The sequence below is a fragment of the Ranitomeya imitator genome, chromosome 1 (assembly GCF_032444005.1).
Source record: "Ranitomeya imitator isolate aRanImi1 chromosome 1, aRanImi1.pri, whole genome shotgun sequence".
NCBI lineage: Eukaryota > Metazoa > Chordata > Amphibia > Anura > Dendrobatidae > Ranitomeya > Ranitomeya imitator.
The window spans coordinates 1,231,535,753-1,231,561,687 of NC_091282.1; the positions used below are offsets into that span (position 1 = coordinate 1,231,535,753).

Here is a 25,935-nt window from a genome sequence, read left to right on the forward strand (position 1 = left end):
CCCGTCCTCCCATTGCTCGCTCCCCATCCTCCCCTTTCTCGCTCCCCGTCATCCCCTTGCTCTTGTTCGCTCCCCTTCTTCCCCCCGCTCTTGCTCCCTGTCCTCCTGTCACTCGCTCCTCGTCCTCCTCTCGCTTTCACTCGCTCCCCATTCTCTCGCATGCTCTCCATCCTACCCCTGCTCTTTCTCGCTCCCCGTCCTCCCCCCGTTCTCGCTCGCTCCCCGTCCTCTCCCCGCTCTTGCTTGCTCCCCGTCCTCTCCCCGCTCTTGCTTGCTCCCTGTCCTCTCCCTCGCTTTCGCTCGCTTCCTGTCCTCCCCCTTGCTTCCCGTCCCAGCGCTCGCTCCCCGTCCTCCCCTCGCTTGCTCCCCATCCTCCACTCGCTTTTGCTCGCTTCCCGTCCTCCTCGCTTTTGCCTACACCCCGTCCTCCTCTCGCCTTGCTCCCCATTCTCCCCTGCTCGCTCTTGCTCCCCATCCTCCCCCTGCTCGCTCTTGCTCCCCATCCTCCCCCTGCTCGCGCTCGCTCCCCATCCTCCCCCTGCTCTCGCTTGCTCCCCATTCTCCCCCTTCTCTCGCTCGCTACCTATTCTCCCCCTGCTCTCGCTCGCTCCCCATCCTCCCCCTGCTCTCGCTCGCTCCCCATCCTCCCCCTGCTCTCGCTCGCTCCCCATCTTCCCCCTGCTCTCGCTCCCCATCTTCCCCCGCTCTCGCTCCCCATCCTCCCCCCGCTCTCGCTCCCCATCCTCCCCCCGCTCTTGCTCGCTCCCCATCCTCCCCCTCCTCTCGCTCGCTCCCCATCCTCCGCCTGCTCTCGCTCGCTCCCCATCCTCCGCCTGCTCTCGCTCACTCCCCATTCTTCTCTCGCTCGCTCCCCATTCTGCTCTTGCTCGCTCCCCATTCTGCTCTTGCTCGCTCCCCATTCTGCTCTCGCTCGCTCTTCCTCTGCCCCATTGTTCTTTCTCTCTTACACTCTCTGGACTCTTCTGTAATGTGAATGTATCTACAGCCTCGTTCTCTTCTCATTACGCTCCGTTATGAGTAGATATGGCTGCAGCGTCTTCTCATTGACAGTTTTGTGCGCTTTTTAGCAGTCTCCTCTTGCATTAGACAATCCTATCTGGAAGACGCAGCGAGTTACAAAGCCCTGCTTAGCCGGCATTAGTGACAGGGAGCCAGAGAGCCCAAAATGCTGCTGCACCCTGAGAATTACTGCATGTGTTGTAATTAGGGCTGCGGCTGATGACCTCCTTCATGAGCAGATCTTATACACGGACCGTCCCCGTACAGAGACTCTCACTGTTCCACTGCTGCTTCTTTGCTGACTTCAGTTCAATCACTGCAAAAAAAAAAAAAATCAGCTTAAAAAGAAAAATGTTCTGTCTTCTATCTTGTTTTCTTTCTTCCTTCCTCTCATATTTGTCATTAGAGCGGAGACGCTGGGCTGTAGCTTGCGCTCTCCTTATTCTGCCGATGCGGAGCCGCCTGATTGGCTGATAATCAAATACAGAATTCTGCCCCATCAACAAAACCTGCATCGGCAAAAGAAAAAAAAAACCCTTTTCTGGAGTAAAGCAATTTATATACAATATATCCCACACCTACTCATACAGCACATTTCCCGGTGACTCGCTGAGTGTGTTCTGTTCTTTCTTCTAAAGTTACTTTTTATTTTATTATTATTATACCGTTTCTTGTTAAAGGGGCACAAACTTAAACATCTAAAGGCCCTGAAGCCAGAAAGATGTGTTACAGGAGATATTTGTCTTCTGGCCTCAGCTGAAACGCAGGTGCATGCGAAACAGAGAGTGAGGGGCAACTTACTGCAGCAGAAACCTCCCCCCACTGCTGCAGGAGAGGCCGAGAAAATCTGGTATGGATACTACTTTTATTCACAAGGGTCGGTAAATTGATCACTCCAAGCTCAAATAACGAAGTTAGGTTTTTTTTTTTTTTTTTTTTTATTTGGATTTCCCAGTCTCCAAAAAAAAAATAAAAATGCGAGTGCATGCTATTATATTGAAAGCGATGACCTCTATGGTGAAAATCTGCCGCAGCTATTGACCAGCTGCTGATTATAAAATCCGTACTTCTGCTAAAATTCTGTGCCACAATGCAGATTCAGATCGCATCCATGTGACAAACATTTTAACAATCTGATGTATATGGGGGTCTCAAGACTTTCCCTCAACAGCATAGCATATCAGATTTCCCGCTCAGTCCTGCAGCCCTATAGAACTGGTGTATGTGAAGTCGGCCTCTGGGGATCCTCAAACCCCTCTAGAATTGCTATGTGTAAAGTCGGCTTCTGAGAAGATGCACACCCCTCTACAACTACTGAAATCGGCCTCCGAGGAGCCCCACACAATTCTAAAACTGCTATATAGGAAGTCGGCCACCGAGGAACCCCACACAACTCTAGAACTGCTATATAGGAAGTCGGCCTCCGAGGAGCCCCACACAATTCTAAAACTGCTATATAGGAAGTCGGCCTCCGAGGAACCCCACACAATTCTAGAACTGCTATATAGGAAGTCGGCCACCGATGAGCCCCACACAATTCTAGAACTGCTATATAGGAAGTCGGCCACCGAGGAAACCCACACAACTCTAGAACTGCTATATAGGAAATTGGCCACCGAGGAACCCCACACAACTCTAGAACTGCTATATTGGAAGTCGGCCACCGAGGAACCCCACACAATTCTAGAACTGCTATATAGGAAGTCGGCCTCCGAGGAGCCCCACACAATTCTAAAACTGCTATATAGGAAGTCGGCCACCGAGGAACCCCACACAACTCTAGAACTGCTATATAGGAAGTCGGCCACCGATGAGCCCCACACAATTCTAGAACTGCTATATAGGAAGTCGGCCACCGAGGAACCCCACACAACTCTAGAACTGTTATATAGGAAATTGGCCACCGAGGAACCCCACACAACTCTAGAACTGCTATATAGGAAGTCGGCCACCGAGGAACCCCACACAATTCTAGAACTGCTATATAGGAAGTCGGCCTCCGAGGAGCCCCACACAATTCTAAAACTGCTATATAGGAAGTCGGCCACCGAGGAACCCCACACAACTCTAGAACTGCTATATAGGAAGTCGGCCACCGATGAGCCCCACACAATTCTAGAACTGCTATATAGGAAGTCGGCCACCGAGGAACCCCACACAACTCTAGAACTGTTATATAGGAAATTGGCCACCGAGGAACCCCACACAACTCTAGAACTGCTATATAGGAAGTCGGCCACCGAGGAACCCCACACAATTCTAGAACTGCTATATAGGAAGTCGGCCTCCGAGGAGCCCCACACAATTCTAAAACTGCTATATAGGAAGTCGGCCACCGAGGAACCCCACACAATTCTAGAACTGCTATATAGGAAGTCGGCCACCGAGGAACCGCTCACAGTTCTAGAAGTACTATATAGGACGTCGGCCTCCGAGGAACCACACACAATTCTAGAAGTACTATACAGGAAGTCGGCCTCCGAGGAACCACACACAACTCTAGAACTGCTATATAGGAAGTCGGCCACCGAGGAACCCCACACAACTCTAGAACTACTATATAGGAAGTCGGCCTCTGAGGAACCACACACAATTCTAGCACTGCTATATAGGAAGTCGGCCTCCGAGGAACCCCACACAGTTCTAGAAGTACTATATAGGAAGTCAGCCTCCGAGGAACCCCACACAATTCTAGAAGTACTGTATAGGAAGTCTGCCTCTGAGGAACCACGCACAATTCTAGAACTGCTATATAGGAAGTCAGCCTCCGAGGAACCCCACACAGTTCTAGAAGTACTATATAGGACGTCGGCCTCCGAGGAACCCCACACAATTCTAGAACTTCTATATAGGAAGTCAGCCTCCGGGGAACCCCACACAATTCTAGAACTTCTATATAGGAAGTCAGCCTCCGGGGAACCCCACACAATTCTAGAAGTACTATATAGGAAGTCGGCCTCCGAGGAACCACACACAATTCTAGAAGTACTATATAGGAAGTCGGCCTCCGAGGAACCATACACAATTCTAGAAGTACTATATAGGAAGTCGGCCTCCGAGGAACCACACACAATTCTAGAAGTACTATATAGGAAGTCGGCCTCCGAGGAACCACACACAATTCTAGAAGTACTATATAGGAAGTCGGCCTCCGAGGAGCCCCACACAATTCTAAAACTGCTATATAGGAAGTCGGCCTCCGAGGAACCCCACACAATTCTAGAACTGCTATATAGGAAGTCGGCCACCGATGAGCCCCACACAATTCTAGAACTGCTATATAGGAAGTCGGCCACCGAGGAACCCCACACAACTCTAGAACTGCTATATAGGAAATTGGCCACCGAGGAACCCCACACAACTCTAGAACTGCTATATAGGAAGTCGGCCACCGAGGAACCCCACACAATTCTAGAACTGCTATATAGGAAGTCGGCCTCCGAGGAACCCCACACAACTCTAGAACTGCTATATAGGAAGTCGGCCACCGATGAGCCCCACACAATTCTAGAACTGCTATATAGGAAGTCGGCCACCGAGGAACCCCACACAACTCTAGAACTGTTATATAGGAAATTGGCCACCGAGGAACCCCACACAACTCTAGAACTGCTATATAGGAAGTCGGCCACCGAGGAACCCCACACAATTCTAGAACTGCTATATAGGAAGTCGGCCTCCGAGGAGCCCCACACAATTCTAAAACTGCTATATAGGAAGTCGGCCACCGAGGAACCCCACACAATTCTAGAACTGCTATATAGGAAGTCGGCCACCGAGGAACACCACACAACTCTAGAACTGCTATATAGGTAGTCGGCCACCGAGGAACCCCACACAACTCTAGAACTGCTATATAGGAAGTCGGCCACCGAGGAACCCCACACAACTCTAGAACTACTATATAGGAAGTCGGCCACCGAGGAGCCCCACACAATTCTAGAACTGCTATATAGGAAGTCGGCCACCGAGGAACCGCTCACAGTTCTAGAAGTACTATATAGGACGTCGGCCTCCGAGGAACCACACACAATTCTAGAAGTACTATACAGGAAGTCGGCCTCCGAGGAACCACACACAACTCTAGAACTGCTATATAGGAAGTCGGCCACCGAGGAACCCCACACAACTCTAGAACTACTATATAGGAAGTCGGCCTCTGAGGAACCACACACAATTCTAGCACTGCTATATAGGAAGTCGGCCTCCGAGGAACCCCACACAGTTCTAGAAGTACTATATAGGAAGTCAGCCTCCGAGGAACCCCACACAATTCTAGAAGTACTGTATAGGAAGTCTGCCTCTGAGGAACCACGCACAATTCTAGAACTGCTATATAGGAAGTCAGCCTCCGAGGAACCCCACACAGTTCTAGAAGTACTATATAGGACGTCGGCCTCCGAGGAACCCCACACAATTCTAGAACTTCTATATAGGAAGTCAGCCTCCGGGGAACCCCACACAATTCTAGAACTTCTATATAGGAAGTCAGCCTCCGGGGAACCCCACACAATTCTAGAAGTACTATATAGGAAGTCGGCCTCCGAGGAACCACACACAATTCTAGAAGTACTATATAGGAAGTCGGCCTCCGAGGAACCACACACAATTCTAGAAGTACTATATAGGAAGTAGGCCTCCGGGGAACCCCACACAATTCTAGAAGTACTATATAGGAAGTCGGCCTCCGAGGAACCACACACAATTCTAGAACTTCTATATAGGAAGTCAGCCTCCGGGGAACCCCACACAATTCTAGAACTTCTATATAGGAAGTCAGCCTCCGGGGAACCCCACACAATTCTAGAAGTACTATATAGGAAGTCGGCCTCCGAGGAACCACACACAATTCTAGAAGTACTATATAGGAAGTCGGCCTCCGAGGAACCACACACAATTCTAGAAGTACTATATAGGAAGTCGGCCTCCGAGGAACCACACACAATTCTAGAAGTACTATATAGGAAGTCGGCCTCCGGGGAACCCCACACAATTCTAGAAGTACTATATAGGAAGTCGGCCTCCGGGGAACCCCACACAATTCTAGAAGTACTATATAGGAAGTCGGCCTCCGAGGAACCACACACAATTCTAGAACTTCTATATAGGAAGTCAGCCTCCGGGGAACCCCACACAATTCTAGAACTGCTATATAGGAAGTCGGCCACCGAGGAAACCCACACAACTCTAGAACTGCTATATAGGAAATTGGCCACCGAGGAACCCCACACAACTCTAGAACTGCTATATTGGAAGTCGGCCACCGAGGAACCCCACACAATTCTAGAACTGCTATATAGGAAGTCGGCCTCCGAGGAGCCCCACACAATTCTAAAACTGCTATATAGGAAGTCGGCCACCGAGGAACCCCACACAACTCTAGAACTGCTATATAGGAAGTCGGCCACCGATGAGCCCCACACAATTCTAGAACTGCTATATAGGAAGTCGGCCACCGAGGAACCCCACACAACTCTAGAACTGTTATATAGGAAATTGGCCACCGAGGAACCCCACACAACTCTAGAACTGCTATATAGGAAGTCGGCCACCGAGGAACCCCACACAATTCTAGAACTGCTATATAGGAAGTCGGCCTCCGAGGAGCCCCACACAATTCTAAAACTGCTATATAGGAAGTCGGCCACCGAGGAACCCCACACAACTCTAGAACTGCTATATAGGAAGTCGGCCACCGATGAGCCCCACACAATTCTAGAACTGCTATATAGGAAGTCGGCCACCGAGGAACCCCACACAACTCTAGAACTGTTATATAGGAAATTGGCCACCGAGGAACCCCACACAACTCTAGAACTGCTATATAGGAAGTCGGCCACCGAGGAACCCCACACAATTCTAGAACTGCTATATAGGAAGTCGGCCTCCGAGGAGCCCCACACAATTCTAAAACTGCTATATAGGAAGTCGGCCACCGAGGAACCCCACACAATTCTAGAACTGCTATATAGGAAGTCGGCCACCGAGGAACCGCTCACAGTTCTAGAAGTACTATATAGGACGTCGGCCTCCGAGGAACCACACACAATTCTAGAAGTACTATACAGGAAGTCGGCCTCCGAGGAACCACACACAACTCTAGAACTGCTATATAGGAAGTCGGCCACCGAGGAACCCCACACAACTCTAGAACTACTATATAGGAAGTCGGCCTCTGAGGAACCACACACAATTCTAGCACTGCTATATAGGAAGTCGGCCTCCGAGGAACCCCACACAGTTCTAGAAGTACTATATAGGAAGTCAGCCTCCGAGGAACCCCACACAATTCTAGAAGTACTGTATAGGAAGTCTGCCTCTGAGGAACCACGCACAATTCTAGAACTGCTATATAGGAAGTCAGCCTCCGAGGAACCCCACACAGTTCTAGAAGTACTATATAGGACGTCGGCCTCCGAGGAACCCCACACAATTCTAGAACTTCTATATAGGAAGTCAGCCTCCGGGGAACCCCACACAATTCTAGAACTTCTATATAGGAAGTCAGCCTCCGGGGAACCCCACACAATTCTAGAAGTACTATATAGGAAGTCGGCCTCCGAGGAACCACACACAATTCTAGAAGTACTATATAGGAAGTCGGCCTCCGAGGAACCATACACAATTCTAGAAGTACTATATAGGAAGTCGGCCTCCGAGGAACCACACACAATTCTAGAAGTACTATATAGGAAGTCGGCCTCCGAGGAACCACACACAATTCTAGAAGTACTATATAGGAAGTCGGCCTCCGAGGAGCCCCACACAATTCTAAAACTGCTATATAGGAAGTCGGCCTCCGAGGAACCCCACACAATTCTAGAACTGCTATATAGGAAGTCGGCCACCGATGAGCCCCACACAATTCTAGAACTGCTATATAGGAAGTCGGCCACCGAGGAACCCCACACAACTCTAGAACTGCTATATAGGAAATTGGCCACCGAGGAACCCCACACAACTCTAGAACTGCTATATAGGAAGTCGGCCACCGAGGAACCCCACACAATTCTAGAACTGCTATATAGGAAGTCGGCCTCCGAGGAACCCCACACAACTCTAGAACTGCTATATAGGAAGTCGGCCACCGATGAGCCCCACACAATTCTAGAACTGCTATATAGGAAGTCGGCCACCGAGGAACCCCACACAACTCTAGAACTGTTATATAGGAAATTGGCCACCGAGGAACCCCACACAACTCTAGAACTGCTATATAGGAAGTCGGCCACCGAGGAACCCCACACAATTCTAGAACTGCTATATAGGAAGTCGGCCTCCGAGGAGCCCCACACAATTCTAAAACTGCTATATAGGAAGTCGGCCACCGAGGAACCCCACACAATTCTAGAACTGCTATATAGGAAGTCGGCCACCGAGGAACACCACACAACTCTAGAACTGCTATATAGGTAGTCGGCCACCGAGGAACCCCACACAACTCTAGAACTGCTATATAGGAAGTCGGCCACCGAGGAACCCCACACAACTCTAGAACTACTATATAGGAAGTCGGCCACCGAGGAGCCCCACACAATTCTAGAACTGCTATATAGGAAGTCGGCCACCGAGGAACCGCTCACAGTTCTAGAAGTACTATATAGGACGTCGGCCTCCGAGGAACCACACACAATTCTAGAAGTACTTTACAGGAAGTCGGCCTCCGAGGAACCACACACAACTCTAGAACTGCTATATAGGAAGTCGGCCACCGAGGAACCCCACACAACTCTAGAACTACTATATAGGAAGTCGGCCTCTGAGGAACCACACACAATTCTAGCACTGCTATATAGGAAGTCGGCCTCCGAGGAACCCCACACAGTTCTAGAAGTACTATATAGGAAGTCAGCCTCCGAGGAACCCCACACAATTCTAGAAGTACTGTATAGGAAGTCTGCCTCTGAGGAACCACGCACAATTCTAGAACTGCTATATAGGAAGTCAGCCTCCGAGGAACCCCACACAGTTCTAGAAGTACTATATAGGACGTCGGCCTCCGAGGAACCCCACACAATTCTAGAACTTCTATATAGGAAGTCAGCCTCCGGGGAACCCCACACAATTCTAGAACTTCTATATAGGAAGTCAGCCTCCGGGGAACCCCACACAATTCTAGAAGTACTATATAGGAAGTCGGCCTCCGAGGAACCACACACAATTCTAGAAGTACTATATAGGAAGTCGGCCTCCGAGGAACCACACACAATTCTAGAAGTACTATATAGGAAGTAGGCCTCCGGGGAACCCCACACAATTCTAGAAGTACTATATAGGAAGTCGGCCTCCGAGGAACCACACACAATTCTAGAACTTCTATATAGGAAGTCAGCCTCCGGGGAACCCCACACAATTCTAGAACTTCTATATAGGAAGTCAGCCTCCGGGGAACCCCACACAATTCTAGAAGTACTATATAGGAAGTCGGCCTCCGAGGAACCACACACAATTCTAGAAGTACTATATAGGAAGTCGGCCTCCGAGGAACCACACACAATTCTAGAAGTACTATATAGGAAGTCGGCCTCCGAGGAACCACACACAATTCTAGAAGTACTATATAGGAAGTCAGCCTCCGAGGAACCACACACACCTCTAGATCTTTCTGATGGAGGTGACCAGTCTCTTTTTTTTTTTTTTCTTCCAATTTTTTCTAGGCTACAACTTTTATGATGATTATTCAGTTTGGCAAGAAATGTTCAGTTTCCGTTTTTTTTTGTTTCTTTTTAATTCTTTTCTGGGATTATCATCCCTTTAATATGCGAGCATTGACAAATAGCTGAACATCTGCAGCTTAAGTGTCGCGAAAAGCCGCCCATAACTTGTAAATCCATACGATGGGAAGATTGAGAGCCCAATAAAGTAATCAGAGTATCGGAGCTTCTGCTGTTCACGGCCGCGCCGTAAAAACCCAAGACAAATTAGCCAAAATGTGATCTGCTGCGATTGAAAATAAAAAAGATCTCTCCAACAATCCCGGCTCCATTCTTACGCTTCTGCTGGGTCATAAAACACTAATTTGCATGACGCTGGATGTTAATTCATTAATAGGATTATGCCGGTGTAATAGAGGACATAAATACCGCCAGCTTTGATTTATCAGCCTGACATTTGCTTTTCCATTAAGCCTCTAAATCGTATAATGGCACCAGTTGGTTTCTGCCCACACAACAGTGCCGCAATTCATCCACTATTAATTGCTGCGGGCCGGGGGGCTCGACGGACACAATGGCGGGGTGTACACCCACTGCACGAGGCAGCACTTTATTATTTGTGGTAGTGTGACGAATGCGATTATTGATACTAATGTATCTGTGGCCGTGACGCTCTCACAGGGGGTATCTGCTGTCCTGAAGCGCTCACAGGGGGTATCTGCATTCCTGACGCGCTCACAGGGGGTGTCTGCAGTCCTGACGCGCTCACAGGGGGTATCTGCAGTCCTGACGCGCTCACAGGAGGTATCTGCATTCCTGACGCGCTCAAAGGGGGTATCTGCATTCCTGACGCGCTCACAGGAGGTATCTGCATTCCTGACGCGCTCACAGGGGGTAACTGCAGTCCTGACGCGCTCACAGGAGGTATCTGCGTTCCTGACGCTCTCACAGGGGGTATCTGCAGTCCTGACGCTCTCACAGGGGGTATCTGCGGTCCTGACGCTCTCACAGGGGGTATCTGTGGCCGTGACGCGCTCACAGGGGGTGTCTGCAGTCCTGATGCACTCACAGGGGGTAACTGCAGTCCTGACGCGCTCACAGGGGGTGTCTGCAGTCCTGATGCACTCACAGGGGGTAACTGCAGCCCTTGCACGCTCACAAGGGGTATCTTCAGCCATGAAACACTCACAGGGGGTATCTGCGTTCCTGACGCTCTCACAGGGGGTATCTGCGTTCCTGACGCTCTCACAGGGGGTATCTGCAGTCCTGACGCTCTCACAGGGGGTATCTGCGGTCCTGACGCTCTCACAGGGGGTATCTGCGGTCCTGACGCTCTCACAGGTGGTATCTGCGGTCCTGACGCTCTCACAGGGGGTATCTGCGGTCCTGACGCTCTCACAGGGGGTGTCTGCAGTCCTGATGCACTCACAGGGGATAACTGCAGTCCTGACGCGCTCACAGGGGGTGTCTGCAGTCCTGATGCACTCACAGGGGGTAACTGCAGCCCTTGCACGCTCACAAGGGGTATCTTCAGCCATGAAACACTCACAGGGGGTATCTGCGTTCCTGACGCTCTCACAGGGGGTATCTGCGTTCCTGACGCTCTCACAGGGGGTATCTGCAGTCCTGACGCTCTCACAGGGGGTATCTGCGGTCCTGACGCTCTCACAGGGGGTATCTGCGGTCCTGACGCTCTCACAGGGGGTATCTGCGGTCCTGACGCTCTCACAGGTGGTATCTGCGGTCCTGACGCTCTCACAGGGGGTATCTGCGGTCCTGACGCTCTCACAGGGGGTATCTGCGGTCCTGACGCTCTCACAGGGGTTATCTGCGGTCCTGACGCGCTCACAGGGGTTATCTGCGGTCCTGACGCTCTCACAGGGGGTATCTGCGGTCCTGACGCTCTCACAGGTGGTATCTGCTGTCCTGACGCGCTCACAGGGGGTATCTGCGTTCCTGACGCTCTCACAGGGGGTATCTGCAGTCCTGACGCTCTCACAGGGGGTATCTGCAGTCCTGACGCTCTCACAGGGGGTATCTGCGGTCCTGACGCTCTCACAGGGGGTATCTGCGGTCCTGACGCTCTCACAGGTGGTATCTGCGGTCCTGACGCTCTCACAGGGGGTATCTGCGGTCCTGACGCTCTCACAGGGGTTATCTGCGGTCCTGACGCGCTCACAGGGGTTATCTGCGGTCCTGACGCTCTCACAGGGGGTATCTGCGGTCCTGACGCTCTCACAGGTGGTATCTGCTGTCCTGACGCTCTCACAGGGGGTATCTGCGGTCCTGACGCTCTCACAGGTGGTATCTGCGGTCCTGACGCTCTCACAGGGGGTATCTGCGGTCCTGACGCTCTCACAGGGGGTATCTGCGGTCCTGACGCTCTCACAGGGGTTATCTGCGGTCCTGACGCGCTCACAGGGGTTATCTGCGGTCCTGACGCTCTCACAGGGGGTATCTGCGGTCCTGACGCTCTCACAGGGGGTATGTGCTGTCATGACGCTCTCACAGGGGGTATCTGCGGTCCTGACGCGCTCACAGGGGGTATCTGCGGTCCTGACGCGCTCACAGGGGGTATCTGTAGTCGTGCCACTCTCATAGGGGGGCATCTTCAGCTGTGCCACTCTCACAGGGGGTTTCTGCAGTCATGGCACCCTCACAGGGGCATTTGTTATGTGAAACACAATGGAGGATCTGACACGTTGTATTTCGGCCATCACAGGACCCTGTAGCCGATGTTTGCGTCTGTGATCCCTGCTGTGGCCCCGAGCACAGGAGGGTTTGTTACCACTTGTATCCACTCTACAGCGCCCCCCGGTGGTCTCCAGTCTGCTTTGTTTGCCTGCATTGATGCATTGTAGCAATCTAATGTCCCTCCAGTCTTATAGAGTTGACCTTGGTGTTGATGGTTTGCTAATCTGCAGACCAGGATGTGTCACATTCACTGACAGCAAGCAGAGCTCGCCGGAGCAGCGGCGATGTGACAGTGTGACAGCTTTATATCACCGTGAGAAAAGCGGCATTTTACACTTGGATCCATTATCTCCACAGGGAGCAAGTGTCCTGACTACAGGCCGCACGGTTATAGTATTAACTATTTCTCCTCTGCTTCTCTACAGACCGTTCCAAAGCCGATCGCCCTGGAGCCATGTTGTGGTAACAAAGCCGCGGTCCTATCAATATTTGTGCGGCTGCCACGTGGCTTAGGGGGCATCCCACCCCCAGGACAATCAGGTAAGTCAGCAGTCAGAGAGTGGCCGTCCATATAACATAGTCCTGGGAAAGTGTGCTAACAGTGACTGCACCAGCAGAATAGTGAGTGCAGCTCTGGGGTATAATACAGGATGTAACCCAGGATCAGTAATGTATGTACACAGTGACTGCACCAGCAGAATAGTGAGTGCAGCTCTGGGGTATAATACAGGAGGTAACTGAGGATCAGTAATGTAATGTATGTACACAGTGACTGCACCAGCAGAATAGTGAGTGCAGCTCTGGGGTATAATACAGGATGTAACTCAGGATCAGTAATGTAATGTATGTACACAGTGACTGCACCAGCAGAATAGTGAGTGCAGCTCTGGGGTATAATACAGGATGTAACTCAGGATCAGTAATGTAATGTATGTACACAGTGACTGCACCAGCAGAATAGTGAGTGCAGCTCTGGGGTATAATACAGGATGTAACTCAGGATCAGTAATGTAATGTATGTACACAGTGACTGCACCAGCAGAATAGTGAGTGCAGCTCTGGAGTATAATACAGGATGTAACTCAGGATCAGTAATGTAATGTATGTACACAGTGACTGCACCAGCAGAATAGTGAGTGCAGCTCTGGGGTATAATACAGGATGTAACTCAGGATCAGTAATGTAATGTATGTACACAGTGACTGCACCAGCAGAATAGTGAGTGCAGCTCTGGGGTATAATACAGGATGTAACCCAGGATCAGTAATGTAATGTATGTACACAGTGACTGCACCAGCAGAATAGTGAGTGCAGCTCTGGAGTATAATACAGGATGTAACTCAGGATCAGTAATGTAATGTATGTACACAGTGACTGCACCAGCAGAATAGTGAGTGCAGCTCTGGGGTATAATACAGGATGTAACTCAGGATCAGTAATGTAATGTATGTACACAGTGACTGCACCAGCAGAATAGTGAGTGCAGCTCTGGAGTATAATACAGGATGTAACTCAGGATCAGTAATGTAATGTATGTACACAGTGACTGCACCAGCAGAATAGTGAGTGTAGCTCTGGGGTAGAATACAGGATGTAACTCAGGATCAGTAATGTAATGTGTGTACACAGTGACTGCACCAGCAGAATAGTGAGTGCAGCTCTGGGGTATAATACAGGATGTAACTCAGGATCAGTAATGTAATGTATGTACACAGTGACTGCACCAGCAGAATAGTGAGTGCAGCTCTGGGGTAGAATACAGGATGTAACTCAGGATCAGTAATGTAATGTGTGTACACAGTGACTGCAGCAGCAGAATAGTGAGTGCAGCTCTGGAATATAATACAGGATGTAACTCAGGATCAGTAATGTAATGTATGTACACAGTGACTGCACCAGCAGAATAGTGAGTGCAGCTCTGGAGTATAATACAGGATGTATGGTAACTCAGGATCAGTAATGTAATGTATGTACACAGTGACTGCACCAGCAGAATAGTGAGTGCAGCTCTGGAGTATAATACAGGATGTAACTCATGATCAGTAATGTAATGTATGTACACAGTGACTGCACCAGCAGAATAGTGAGTGCAGCTCTGGGGTATAATACAGGATGTAACTCAGGATCAGTAATGTAATGTATGTACACAGTGACTGCACCAGCAGAATAGTGAGTGCAGCTCTGGAGTATAATACAGGATGTAACCCAGGATCAGTAATGTAATGTATGTACACAGTGACTGCACCAGAACAATAGTGAGTGCAGCTCTGGAGCATAATACAGGATGTAACTCAGGATCAGTAATGTATGTACACAGTGACTGCATCGGCAGAATAGTGAGTGCAGCTCTGGAGTATTATACAGGATGTAACTCCGGATCAGTAATGTAATGTATGTACACAGTGACTGCACCAGCAGAATAGTGAGTGCAGCTCTGGAGTATAATACAGGATGTAACCCAGCATCAGTAATGTATGTACACAGTGACTGCACCAGAACAATAGTGAGTGCAGCTCTGGGGTATAATACAGGAGGTAACTCAGGATCAGTACAGGATCAGTAATGCAATGTATGTACACAGTGACCCTGACAGCAGAATAGTGAGTGCAGCTCTGGGGTATAATACAGGATGTAACTCAGGATCAGTAATGTAATGTATGTACACAGTGACTGCAGCAGCAGAATAGTGAGTGCAGCTCTGGAGTATAATACAGGATGTAACTCAGGATCAGTAATGTAATGTATGTACACAGTGACTGCACCAGCAGAATAGTGAGTGCAGCTCTGGAGTATAATACAGGATGTAACTCAGGATCAGTAATGTAATGTATGTACACAGTGACAGCACCAGCAGAATAGTGAGTGCAGCTCTGGGGTATAATGCAGGATGTAACTCAGGATCAGTAATGTAATGTATGTACACAGTGACTGCACCAGCAGAATGGTGAGTGCAGTAGTTCTCGTCTTACCCGTGTCTTATTCCTCCACCTTAGGTTTAGCCGTGGCCAGCGCTTTGGTGGATATCTCACAACAGATGCCATTAGCGTACAAAGAGAAATCGGGAGCAGCGCGAAACCGTAAGCACCAGCCGCCCGCACAGCCCGGCACCTTCATTTGACGTTGGACTTGCACCGTTTAGGAGATGTGAACATTGATAATGCTGGAGGAATGGCAGGTCTACCATGGAGAGACTCGGGAGTGGGCGCACGGATTCCCGCGGTATCGCCGGCCTCCCCCACACCCGCATGGTTCTGTTCACTCTTCCCGGAGGATTTCTTTCTACTCAAATTCAAACTTTTGTTTTTTCTCTTTTTGTTTCCTGACGAGAACTGGAAGACTAGGCAGAATAATCCTTAAGTTATTGTCACTACAGTGAGACTTGCTGCAGCCGACGCTCAGGGTCCGGGTCCGTCATTTCTATTAATTCCTCCACATTAATATATTTTTTTTTTCCTTTAACGACCCAGGAGTAAACAGTTTATGATTCCCAGCTACTTTTAAAGAGACATTCCCCGGGGGGGAAAAAGCAATGTCTGGAGCGACTTCAGGGGTTGATTGATGAAGTGCTTACGTGGAGCCATGATGGTGAACACCAATATGACCGGTCTACCTAAAGTGGGTTCACCAGCACTCTACGGGCACCGATCAATGCCAATCTCGGTACCAGCAGAACTTTCTTCCGAGCACTGAACGGGCATGGCTGATTTATGTATAAGTTGCCTCATTTAATGAGACGTTTTTACGTGCTGGACTAGGAGGTCCGGTGGACATTACCGTGTGGGGGATGACTGTGAACTCTTCAGATTCAGCACTTGTATCGACGTGCAAACTTATAAGCACACGTTCTTCCTGCGGACAACAAACGTTGGGAGGAGGTTACGGTTTTGGTTACACCCCCAGTTGACGGTCGGGACGTATTCGCGGGTGATGATGGAGGTGGAGCTAGTATTTACAAAGAACGTCGTAGTGTTAAAGCCGCACCTTCATTTCACACATGTCCGCAGCCTTCCAGGAATGGACTTTGCTACCAAAAGCAATAGCTCTCACCCCCCTCCGTCCCAGAGGATAGATATATGTATATCTGTACAGATTAGAAAAAAAATAATAGGGTGTCAATGACAAGGTGCTAACTTCAGTGACACTTTGCTTTCCCTCAATATATATATTTATTTTTGTGCTCGTTTGGATTCGGTGAAGCCGCGCTCGCTCGCCCACCCTGCCCCCCTTGGGCTGCTTTTGGGGGTCGAAACGGGGGAATGTAAAACACAGAACGAAACGTTCAAAAAAAAAAAAAGTCACCCATTTAGGCTGGAAAAAAGAATACAAAAGCTTCTAAATAACATGTCCAAATTCTTTAAAAAATGTCACGGTTGTATCGCACGTAGTCATTAAAATTTAATTATTTTGTACATGTTTTATTGTCTTTAAGAAAAAAAAAAAAATATGACACACGATGTGTACAGTGTTTTTAGTCTGTCTTTAGGGAATAGGAAAAATCTGTGCTTGCTCTATGGGGCCGGCCAGGATATGTGGCGCTGCTTGGCTCGAAAGAAACGCTATGGTCAGTGGTGACATCTTTTACACAGACGTATGTGATGGTCAGATATGACAATTATCATTTAAGAGATTTTCTGGGCTGAAAAAAAGAAAATGATCTGACTTTCACTATGAGTTCCCAAAGTCTCATCTTATGTTATATTTTTATTTTTTTAGCTCCTCTTAGGACTGTGGTTGTGTTTGTTCTTCCTATACCTACTGCCGTCTCACATTCTGTCCCTCTAGGCTACATTTATCATTTTACACCCCCACCCTCACTGCCCATCCATTCCACCTACAAAGCACCATCCTGTGACTTTTACATAGTCTCAAGATGGTTAAATCACCACTTTTCATATTTCTCCCCACTTAACACTGAGACATTCCAGCCATATTTTATGGTGCCAGTGCCACCCTCACCCTTTTTGCCTGCCCACGTGACCAATAAAGCACCATCCTGAGACTCTCATACAGTGGTAAGTATTTCATACCTCCCATTTTGCAAGTTTTTCCACTTACAAAGAATGGAGAGGTTGGTAATTTTTATCGTAGATACACTTCAACTGTGAGAGACAGAATATAAAAATAAAAAACAAAATCACATTGTATAATTTTTAAATAATTAATTGGCATTTTAATGCATGAAATAAGTATTTGATACAATAGAAAAACAGAACTAAATATTTGGACAGAAACTTTTGTTTGCAATTACATAACTCAGAAGTTTCCTGTAGATTTTGACTAAATTTGCCCACACTGCAGCAGGGATTTTGGCCCACTCCTCCATCCATGACATCACTGTTCTGAGAGCTGCTGGCTGAGCCACGCCTCCATGACATCACTGTTCTGAAAGCTGCTGGCTGAGCCACGCCTCCATGACATCACTGTTCTGAGAGCTGCTGGCTGAGCCACGCCTCCATGACATCACTGTTCTGAGAGCTCCTGGCTGAGCCACGCCTTCATGACATCACTGTTCTGAGAGCTCCTGGCTGAGCCACGCCTTCATGACATCACTGCTCTGAGAGCTGCTGGCTGAGTCACGCCTCCATGACATCACTGTTCTGAGAGCTGTTGGCTGAGCCACGCCTCCATGACACCACCGTTCTGGGAGCTGCTGGCTGAGCCACGCCTCCATGACTTCACTAGCTGCTGGCTGAGCCACGCCTCCATGACATCACTGTTCTGAGAGCTGCTGACAGAGCACACCTCCATGACACCAGTGTTCTGGGAGCTGCTGGCTGAGCCACACCTCCATGACATCACTGTTCTGAGAGCTGCTGGCTGTGCCACGCCTCCATGACATCACTGTTCTGAGAGCTGCTGGCTGAGCCACGCCTCCATGACATCACAGTTCTGAGAGGTGCTGGCTGAGCCACGCCTCCATGACATCACTGTTCTGAGAGTTCCCGGCTGAGCCACGCCTTCATGACATCACCGTTCTGGGAGCTGCTGGCAGAGCACACCTCCATGACACCAGTGTTCTGGGAGCTGCTGGCTGAGCCACGCCTCCATGACATCACTGTTCTGAGAGCTGCTGGCTGAGTCACGCCTCCATGACATCACAGTTCTGAGAGGTGCTGGCTGAGTCACGCCTCCATGACATCACAGTTCTGAGAGGTGCTGGCTGAGCCACGCCTCCATGACATCACTGTTCTGGGAGCTGCTGGCAGAGCACACCTCCATGACACCAGTGTTCTGGGAGCTGCTGGCTGAGCCACGCCTCCATGACATCACTGTTCTGAGAGCTGCTGGCTGTGCCACGCCTCCATGACATCACTGTTCTGAGAGCTGCTGGCTGAGTCACGCCTCCATGACATCACAGTTCTGAGAGGTGCTGGCTGAGCCACGCCTCCATGACATCACTGTTCTGAGAGCTCCTGGCTGAGCCACGCCTTCATGACATCACTGCTCTGAGAGCTGCTGGCTGAGCCACGCCTCCATGACACCACCGTTCTGGGAGCTGCTGGCTGAGCCACGCCTCCATGACTTCACTAGCTGCTGGCTAAGCCACGCCTCTATGACATCACTGTTCTGAGAGCTGATGGCTGAGTCTGCCTCCATGACACCAGTGTTCTGGGAGCTGCTGGCTGAGCTACGCCTCCATGACACCACTGTTCTGTGAGCTGCTGGCTGAGCCACGCCTCCATGACATCACAGTTCTGAGAGGTGCTGGCTGAGCCACGCCTCCATGACATCACTGTTCTGAGCTCCTGGCTGAGCCACGCCTTCATGACATCACTGCTCTGAGAGCTGCTGGCTGAGCCACGCCTCTATGACACCACCGTTCTGGGAGCTGCTGGCAGAGCACACCTCCATGACACCAGTGTTCTGGGAGCTGCTGGCTGTGCCACGCCTCCATGACATCACTGTTCTGAGAGCTGCTGGCTGAGCCACGCCTCCATGACATCACTAGCTGCTGGCTGAGCCACGCCTCTATGACATCACTGTTCTGAGAGCTGATGGCTGAGTCTGCCTCCATGACACCAGTGTTCTGGGAGCTGCTGGCTGAGCTACGCCTCCATGACACCACTGTTCTGTGAGCTGCTGGCTGTGCCACGCCTACATGATATCCCTGTTCTGAGAGCTGTTAGCTGAGCCATGTCTCCATGACGTCACTGTTCTGAGAGCTGCTGGCAGAGCACGCCTCCATGACGTCACTGTTCTGAGAGCTGTTAGCTGAGCCACGCCTCCACGACATCACTGTTCTGAGAGCTGTTAGCTGAGCCACGCCTCCATGACATCACTGTTCTGAGAGCTTCTGGCTGAGCCCGCCTACATGACATCACTGTTCTGAGAGCTGCTGGCTGAGCCACGCCTCCATGACACCGCTGTTCTGAGAGCTGTTAGCTGAGCCACGCCTCCATGACATCACTGTTCTGAGAGCTGCTGGCTGAGCCAACACTCCATGACTCCGCTGTTCTGAGAGCTGCTGGCTCAGCCAACACTCCATGACATCACTGTTCTGAGAGCTGCTGGCTCAGCCAACACTCCATGACACCGCTGTTCTGAGAGCTGCTGGCTCAGCCAACACTCCATGACACCGCTGTTCTGAGAGCTGCTGGCTCAGCCAACACTCCATGACACCGCTGTTCTGAGAGCTGCTGGCTCAGCCAACACTCCATGACACCGCTGTTCTGAGAGCTGCTGGCTGAGCCCCCGCCTCCATGACACCGCTGTTCTGAGAGCTGCTGGCTCAGCCAACACTCCATGACACCGCTGTTCTGAGAGCTGCTGGCTCAGCCAACACTCCATGACACCGCTGTTCTGAGAGCTGCTGGCTCAGCCAACACTCCATGACACCGCTGTTCTGAGAGCTGCTGGCTGAGCCCCCGCCTCCATGACACCGCTGTTCTGAGAGCTGCTGGCTCAGCCAACACTCCATGACACCGCTGCTCTGAGAGCTGCTGGCTCAGCCAACACTCCATGAACAAACGTTCTGAACAAACGTTTTATACACTGATTTGCTTGTATTGTCTGCAGCACATGCCTGTGCATAAGGGGCATTGTGCTACCAACCAACAGCTGTTGTTAAATGACTATGCAGAAGCCGACCGATCTTATTACAGTCTATTTTGGGTAAACCGGCTTCAGTTCATATGTGCACAAGCACGACTGATAACACAGGTGCCAAGGTTTTTTTTTTTTGTTTTTTTAAATGATTTCTGTTATATCGTGGGCGCTGAATTAAAAAAAAAAATTCCCATTACTTTTACTGAATTGGTTTTAGCTTTCGAGATAATTCATCCATGAAAATAATGCATTCCCTCAGTGCAACTTATGTGTATTAACAAATGCAATAGCTTTTGGTCTTTTGACTGTTTATCGATGTGTCAGGTAATGAAATATCCAAAATAATTATTTTGTATTACAGTTTCTAGGCTTACAATGCTATAAAAGACACTTTTAACTCAAAATTCGATTGAAATTAATCAACTATTAAATAACTCACAAACTAGACCCAATCTGGCAAAACCAAAGTCGTATTCTTAATCGGCACCATCAACTTAATATAAAACCGTTCAGTCATCGTTGGCACCAAAATCATTGTACACCAGTGTAATATGATCATCATGTGTGCTTAGAATGTCGTTTTCAGCAGCACATCTACTGTTTACACAGGAGATGTGCTACCGAGAACGATGATTTTTTTTTCTCTTTCTCTGTTCATGCAAGTTTTTCTGGAAACAAGGGTTCCTAGGAGCGCTGTACAGAAGCAGAGAAAAGGAATTCCTTCCATAATTTTTTCACATTGGTGCTCTAGTGTATTGCCGTGATGTTCCTGGGCTGATAGAAAAATGTAACATGGCAGTCTAATGTGAGCGAGTGGAGACTCTTTACTGATTCATCCAAAAAAAAAAGTCTGGAAACTGTGCTACTGCACAATGGCAGCAAATATGCTTCAGTATCTGTAAGGCATTCTGTGCACTTGAAGGAAAACTATGAGATTTTGGACTTTATTCTCAAGAAACTTCACTACGAGGATCAAGTATGATCAACATGTGGTGGTCTGAAAATTTTCTTTTTGCTCCTTGGGTAGCAAGGAGGATGGATACATGAAGTACCAATGCTTTTTGTGTGAATGCAAATTGTCTCTTCAGGGCGGAAGAGGACTACAACTCTACTGCCACTTATTGGAAGTAGCAATCCTAAAAGTCAATATTGACCATCTAACGAGCCTAGTGATATGACTTGAGATAGAAGTCAAAACTCAAATCTCAATTTGCATATGCTGTGTTTCGTCGGTGCGAAGTGTGAGATCTGATTTGGCTGGGTGAGAGGTATCTGACCGGGATCCAAGGGGTAATGTTTCTCCTTGCCGAGAGTGACATGTCAAGCCCAACTTGTGAATGAGACAGCCCGGAAAGGACTCATCACTGGAGAAGAAAAAGTTGGCCAATGAGAACATCTGTACAACCTGGACTCAAAAACATAGTTGGGGAAACTTTAGTTGATGCCAATAAAGTTCTCCTGTCACCACTCCACATTAAGCTTGGACTGATGAAGCAGTTTGTGAAAGTTCTACCGAAAGAAGGAAAGACTTTTAAGTACCTGTGTACCAGGTTTCAGGGACTGTCCAAAACAAAACCGAAGGAAAGCATTCTTGTGGGTCCTGATAGTTGGAAATTTATGAAGGGACAATGTGTTCGAAACAAAAATGAAAGCTGTTGAGAAAATGGCTTGGGATTCTTTTAAAGAAGACGTTAAGAAATTTCTAAGTAACAACAACTAAGATCCATAATGTAAGTCCATGGTGGAGAACATGCTGAAACCTTTCAACGCTTTGGGTTGTCTGATGAATTTGAAGTTACAGTTTTTACATTCCCATTTGGACTAATTTCCTGAAAATATTGGTGCTTTAGGTTATCAAGGAGATGGAATGATGATACCAAGATAGATGGAACGTGTACATGATGGGAGACTACTGCTGGATGCTTCACAGGGAAGACCTGCAGGGCTTCTATAAGAGAAAAGGTAACGAGAAGCTTTGGAGAAAAAAGATAAAGGCGCAATAATTTTCACTAAAGTTTCAGACTGAATGTTGAATAAATTTTTAAATATATTGTGTACATTTTGGCCTCCAATAAAAAATTTTTTTGTTCATCTCACTTGTACGTAATTTCATGCACGTTTTGTGCAAAATCCATCCTTGATGGTTAAAATAGAATTTTTTTTTTTAAATTGTGGCTTAAGAAAACTTAAGAATCAGTCATTGGATTTGAAAAAAATGTCATAAACCCAACTATCAGTTAAAGAAAGTGCACCTTAAGATGCCACTTTTGTAGACGAAGTAAAGTGTTATCCAATCTTCGCGAGACCGAGCCTTGGAGACTGATGACTTGGTGGCTCTCTGTGTGAAGTTTTGCATGATAATATGCTTTATTCTTCCCCTAGTATTGGCATTACACCTTCTTTGGAGGGCCTGAGATTCTGGGTCAGAGCAGAGGGGGGAGGCTCCTGCTGCAGCCAGTTGTCCTATAGCCAGACACTCCACAATAGAGGGAGACATAGCCGAGCTGCCGAGAAAGAAGATTTCTTTATATATTTCTAAGTTTTATTTGTAATCTGAGACATAATAGGATCCAAGAACAGGAAGTTAAGGAAATTTCTAGAGGGTCCCAGTCACCACCAGTCCTCGAATTACAGAGAACTTCGGGCAGTATGGCGGGAATGCCAGGTTCTTCTCAGAGATTGATAAGTCAAGATATTTTCAGACAACTCCACTACAGTCTCCTTTCTTCTTCATCAGTGGAGTCCAAAGCACCATCATCTTCCAGTCCCTTTCGCAGGAAATATTTCGTTGAGCATGTTCAGTCAATCTGAGTGATTCACCCGAAGAGATTGAGGAATTGGGTAGCAGACTATATCTGCAGAAAGAAGATCCATCCATCAGAATGGGAGTTAAAGATGGAAGTATTCCATCAGATAACAAAGCGTAGGGGCATCCCCTTAATAGATTTGTTCACTTCAAGATGGAATATGAAGACAAAGGAATTCTTCTCGCTGTACTCCGGACAATCTGACTGGAATTGATGCCCTGTCCCATTTCTTGGGCATGGATCTGGCATATGCCTTACCACCATTTCCTCTGATCCTGAGAGTATTCAGCAAAACCTGGGAGGATTGGGCAACCGTAATCTTAAGAGTTCCATTCAGGCCCAAGAAAAGTTGGTTCTCCTTTTTAAGACAGATGCCACTGGAGGACCTTGTCACCCCTTCCAGTAAGGCAAGACCTCCTGTCTCGGGGCCCATCAGGATGTAGAGATGCTTCAATCTATCAGCCTGAATCGGATCCTGAGAGGTAAATCCTGAGATCCAAAGGACTTTCCAAGTCAGTCATTTCTACAATCTAGAACATTAGGAAACCGGTAACCTCAGCAATATGCACAAAGATATAGAAAACGTTCCGTTCACGGTACGGGGAATCCGTATATGTTGCCACTGGTCCAGATATCCCGAAGATCCCAGACTTCCTGCAATCAGGATTTGATATTGAGGTCCAGTACTTTAAAAGTCCAGATATCTGCTTTATGTGCATTCTTTGACTATCCATTGGTTAACCATCCCTGGATTATAAGATTCGTGAAGGCTATCCACAGATTTAAGCCTACAATCCGATTCTCTATCCCGCCATGGGATCTCGGTATGGTCTTCAACGCACTCTGCAAAGACCTATATAAACCACTAGAACATGAAGACCTAAGGTCTATATTCCTGAAGATGGCCTTTCTAGTAGCTATCACAACGGCAATACGTATAGGAAAAATTCAGGCCCTATCCATTAGAAACCTGTATCTGAGAGTTCAGGAGGACTGTATCATTCTCTGACTAGATCCAGCATTCCAACCCAAAGTTGTCATGTCCTGACTTTCATAGGAATCAAGAGATCATCTTACCTTTTTTCTGCCGGAATCATAGCCAGCAAGAACTTATTCCATTCCTTGGGTGTAAGAAGAGCAGTCTTACAATACACAAGTATTGCGGAAGAATTTAAAATCTATTCATATCACTTCATCCAATGTGCAGGAAAAAAACAAAGGGAAGAAACCATCAAGAGCTAGATGGATTAAATGGGCGGTCAGCGCGGCCTACGTGGCAGAGGGACAACCTCCTCCTGAAAACATCAATGCCCATACAACAAGAGCAATGTCTACCTCATGGGCAGAAAGATCAGGGGCATCAGCGGTTGAGATCTGCAAAGCGACAGCGTGGACAAATCTCAGTACTTTCTGCAGACATTAGAAGTCGGACGTTCTGTCAAACTAACGGCCTTTGGGAGGAAAGTCCTCCAAGCAGTTATCCCACCCTGAGTGAGTTATTTGGTATTTCTCTTGGTGGTGTTGTCAAGAAGGACATCCTGAAAGTAGGAATTACTACTAAAAATTTTTTTTAAACTTTTCTTAGCTTCAAAACGTAGCTTATTTTTTAAGTCCCATGGAATCTTTAACCCCTTTCTGCCCTCAGACGGAATAATACATCCGAAGACAGAACCCCCGCTTTGATGTTGGCTCCGGCCGTGAGGCCACCTCAAATCCGGGACATGTCAGCTGTTCAAAACGTGGAATAAGCGCTGGCCGAATTGCAATCCACCTGCGCCTATTAACTAGTTAAATGTCGCTGCCAAACTGACAGCGGCATTTAACAAGCGCTTCCGGCCATGCGGCCAGAAATGAGCGCATCGCCGACCCCCCGTCACATGATCAGGGGTCATCGGCGCGTCAGCATAACAACACTGTGGTCGGCGCTCATAGCAATGCAGTAATTTTGCTACATAGGGGCGATCTGAACATCGCCTCTATGTAGCAGAGCCGATCGAGCTATGGCAGCTTCTAGCAAAAAAAAAGTTTTTAAAAACATGAAAAAAAAATAAAGTTTAAATCACCCCCCTTTTGCCCCATTAAAAATAAAGCAATTAAAAAAATCAAACCTACATATTGCTGCATTCAGAATCGCCCATTCTATCAATAAAAAAAAGGATTAACCTGATCGCCAAACGGAGTAGCGGGACAAAAAGTAAAAACTCCAGAATTGTTTTTTTTGGTCGCCACGACATTGCATTAAAATGCAATAATGGGCGATCAAAAGAACATATCTGCACCAAAATGTTATCGTTAAAAATGTCAGCTCGGCACGCAAAAAATAAGTCCTCACCCGACCCCAGATCACGAAAAATGGAGACGCTTCAGGTATCGGAAAATGATGCAATTTTTTTTTTTTTTTTTAGCAAAGTTTGGAATTTTTTCACCACTTAGATAAAAAAGGACCTAGACATGTTTGGTGTCTATGAACTCGTAATGACCTGGAGAATCATAATGGCAGGTCAGTTTTAGCATTTAGTGAACCTAGCAAAAAAGCCTAACAAAAAACAAGTGCAATTTCACCGCACTTTTAACTTTTTTTTTCCTGTTTTTGAGTACACAACATGCTAAAACCAATGATGTCGTTCAAAAGTACAACTTGTCCCGCAAAAAATAAGCCATCACATGGCCATATTGATGGAAAAATAAAAATCAAAGTTATGGCTCTGGGAAGA

At 48.1% G+C, this 25,935-nt stretch overlaps 1 protein-coding gene across 1 annotated transcript in view; it reads left to right on the top strand.

Annotated features, from left to right (window-relative positions):
• ATRN (attractin) overlaps positions 1-16,777 on the top strand; it is a 222,363-nt gene extending 205,586 nt beyond the window's left edge. The window contains exons 28-29 of the mRNA XM_069745133.1: positions 12,794-12,908; positions 15,362-16,777. Coding sequence (XP_069601234.1) covers positions 12,794-12,908; positions 15,362-15,486 — 240 coding nt within the window. The 3' untranslated portion in view covers positions 15,487-16,777. The remainder of the gene's footprint in view (positions 1-12,793; positions 12,909-15,361) is intronic.
• Positions 16,778-25,935: the final 9,158 nt, after the last annotated feature.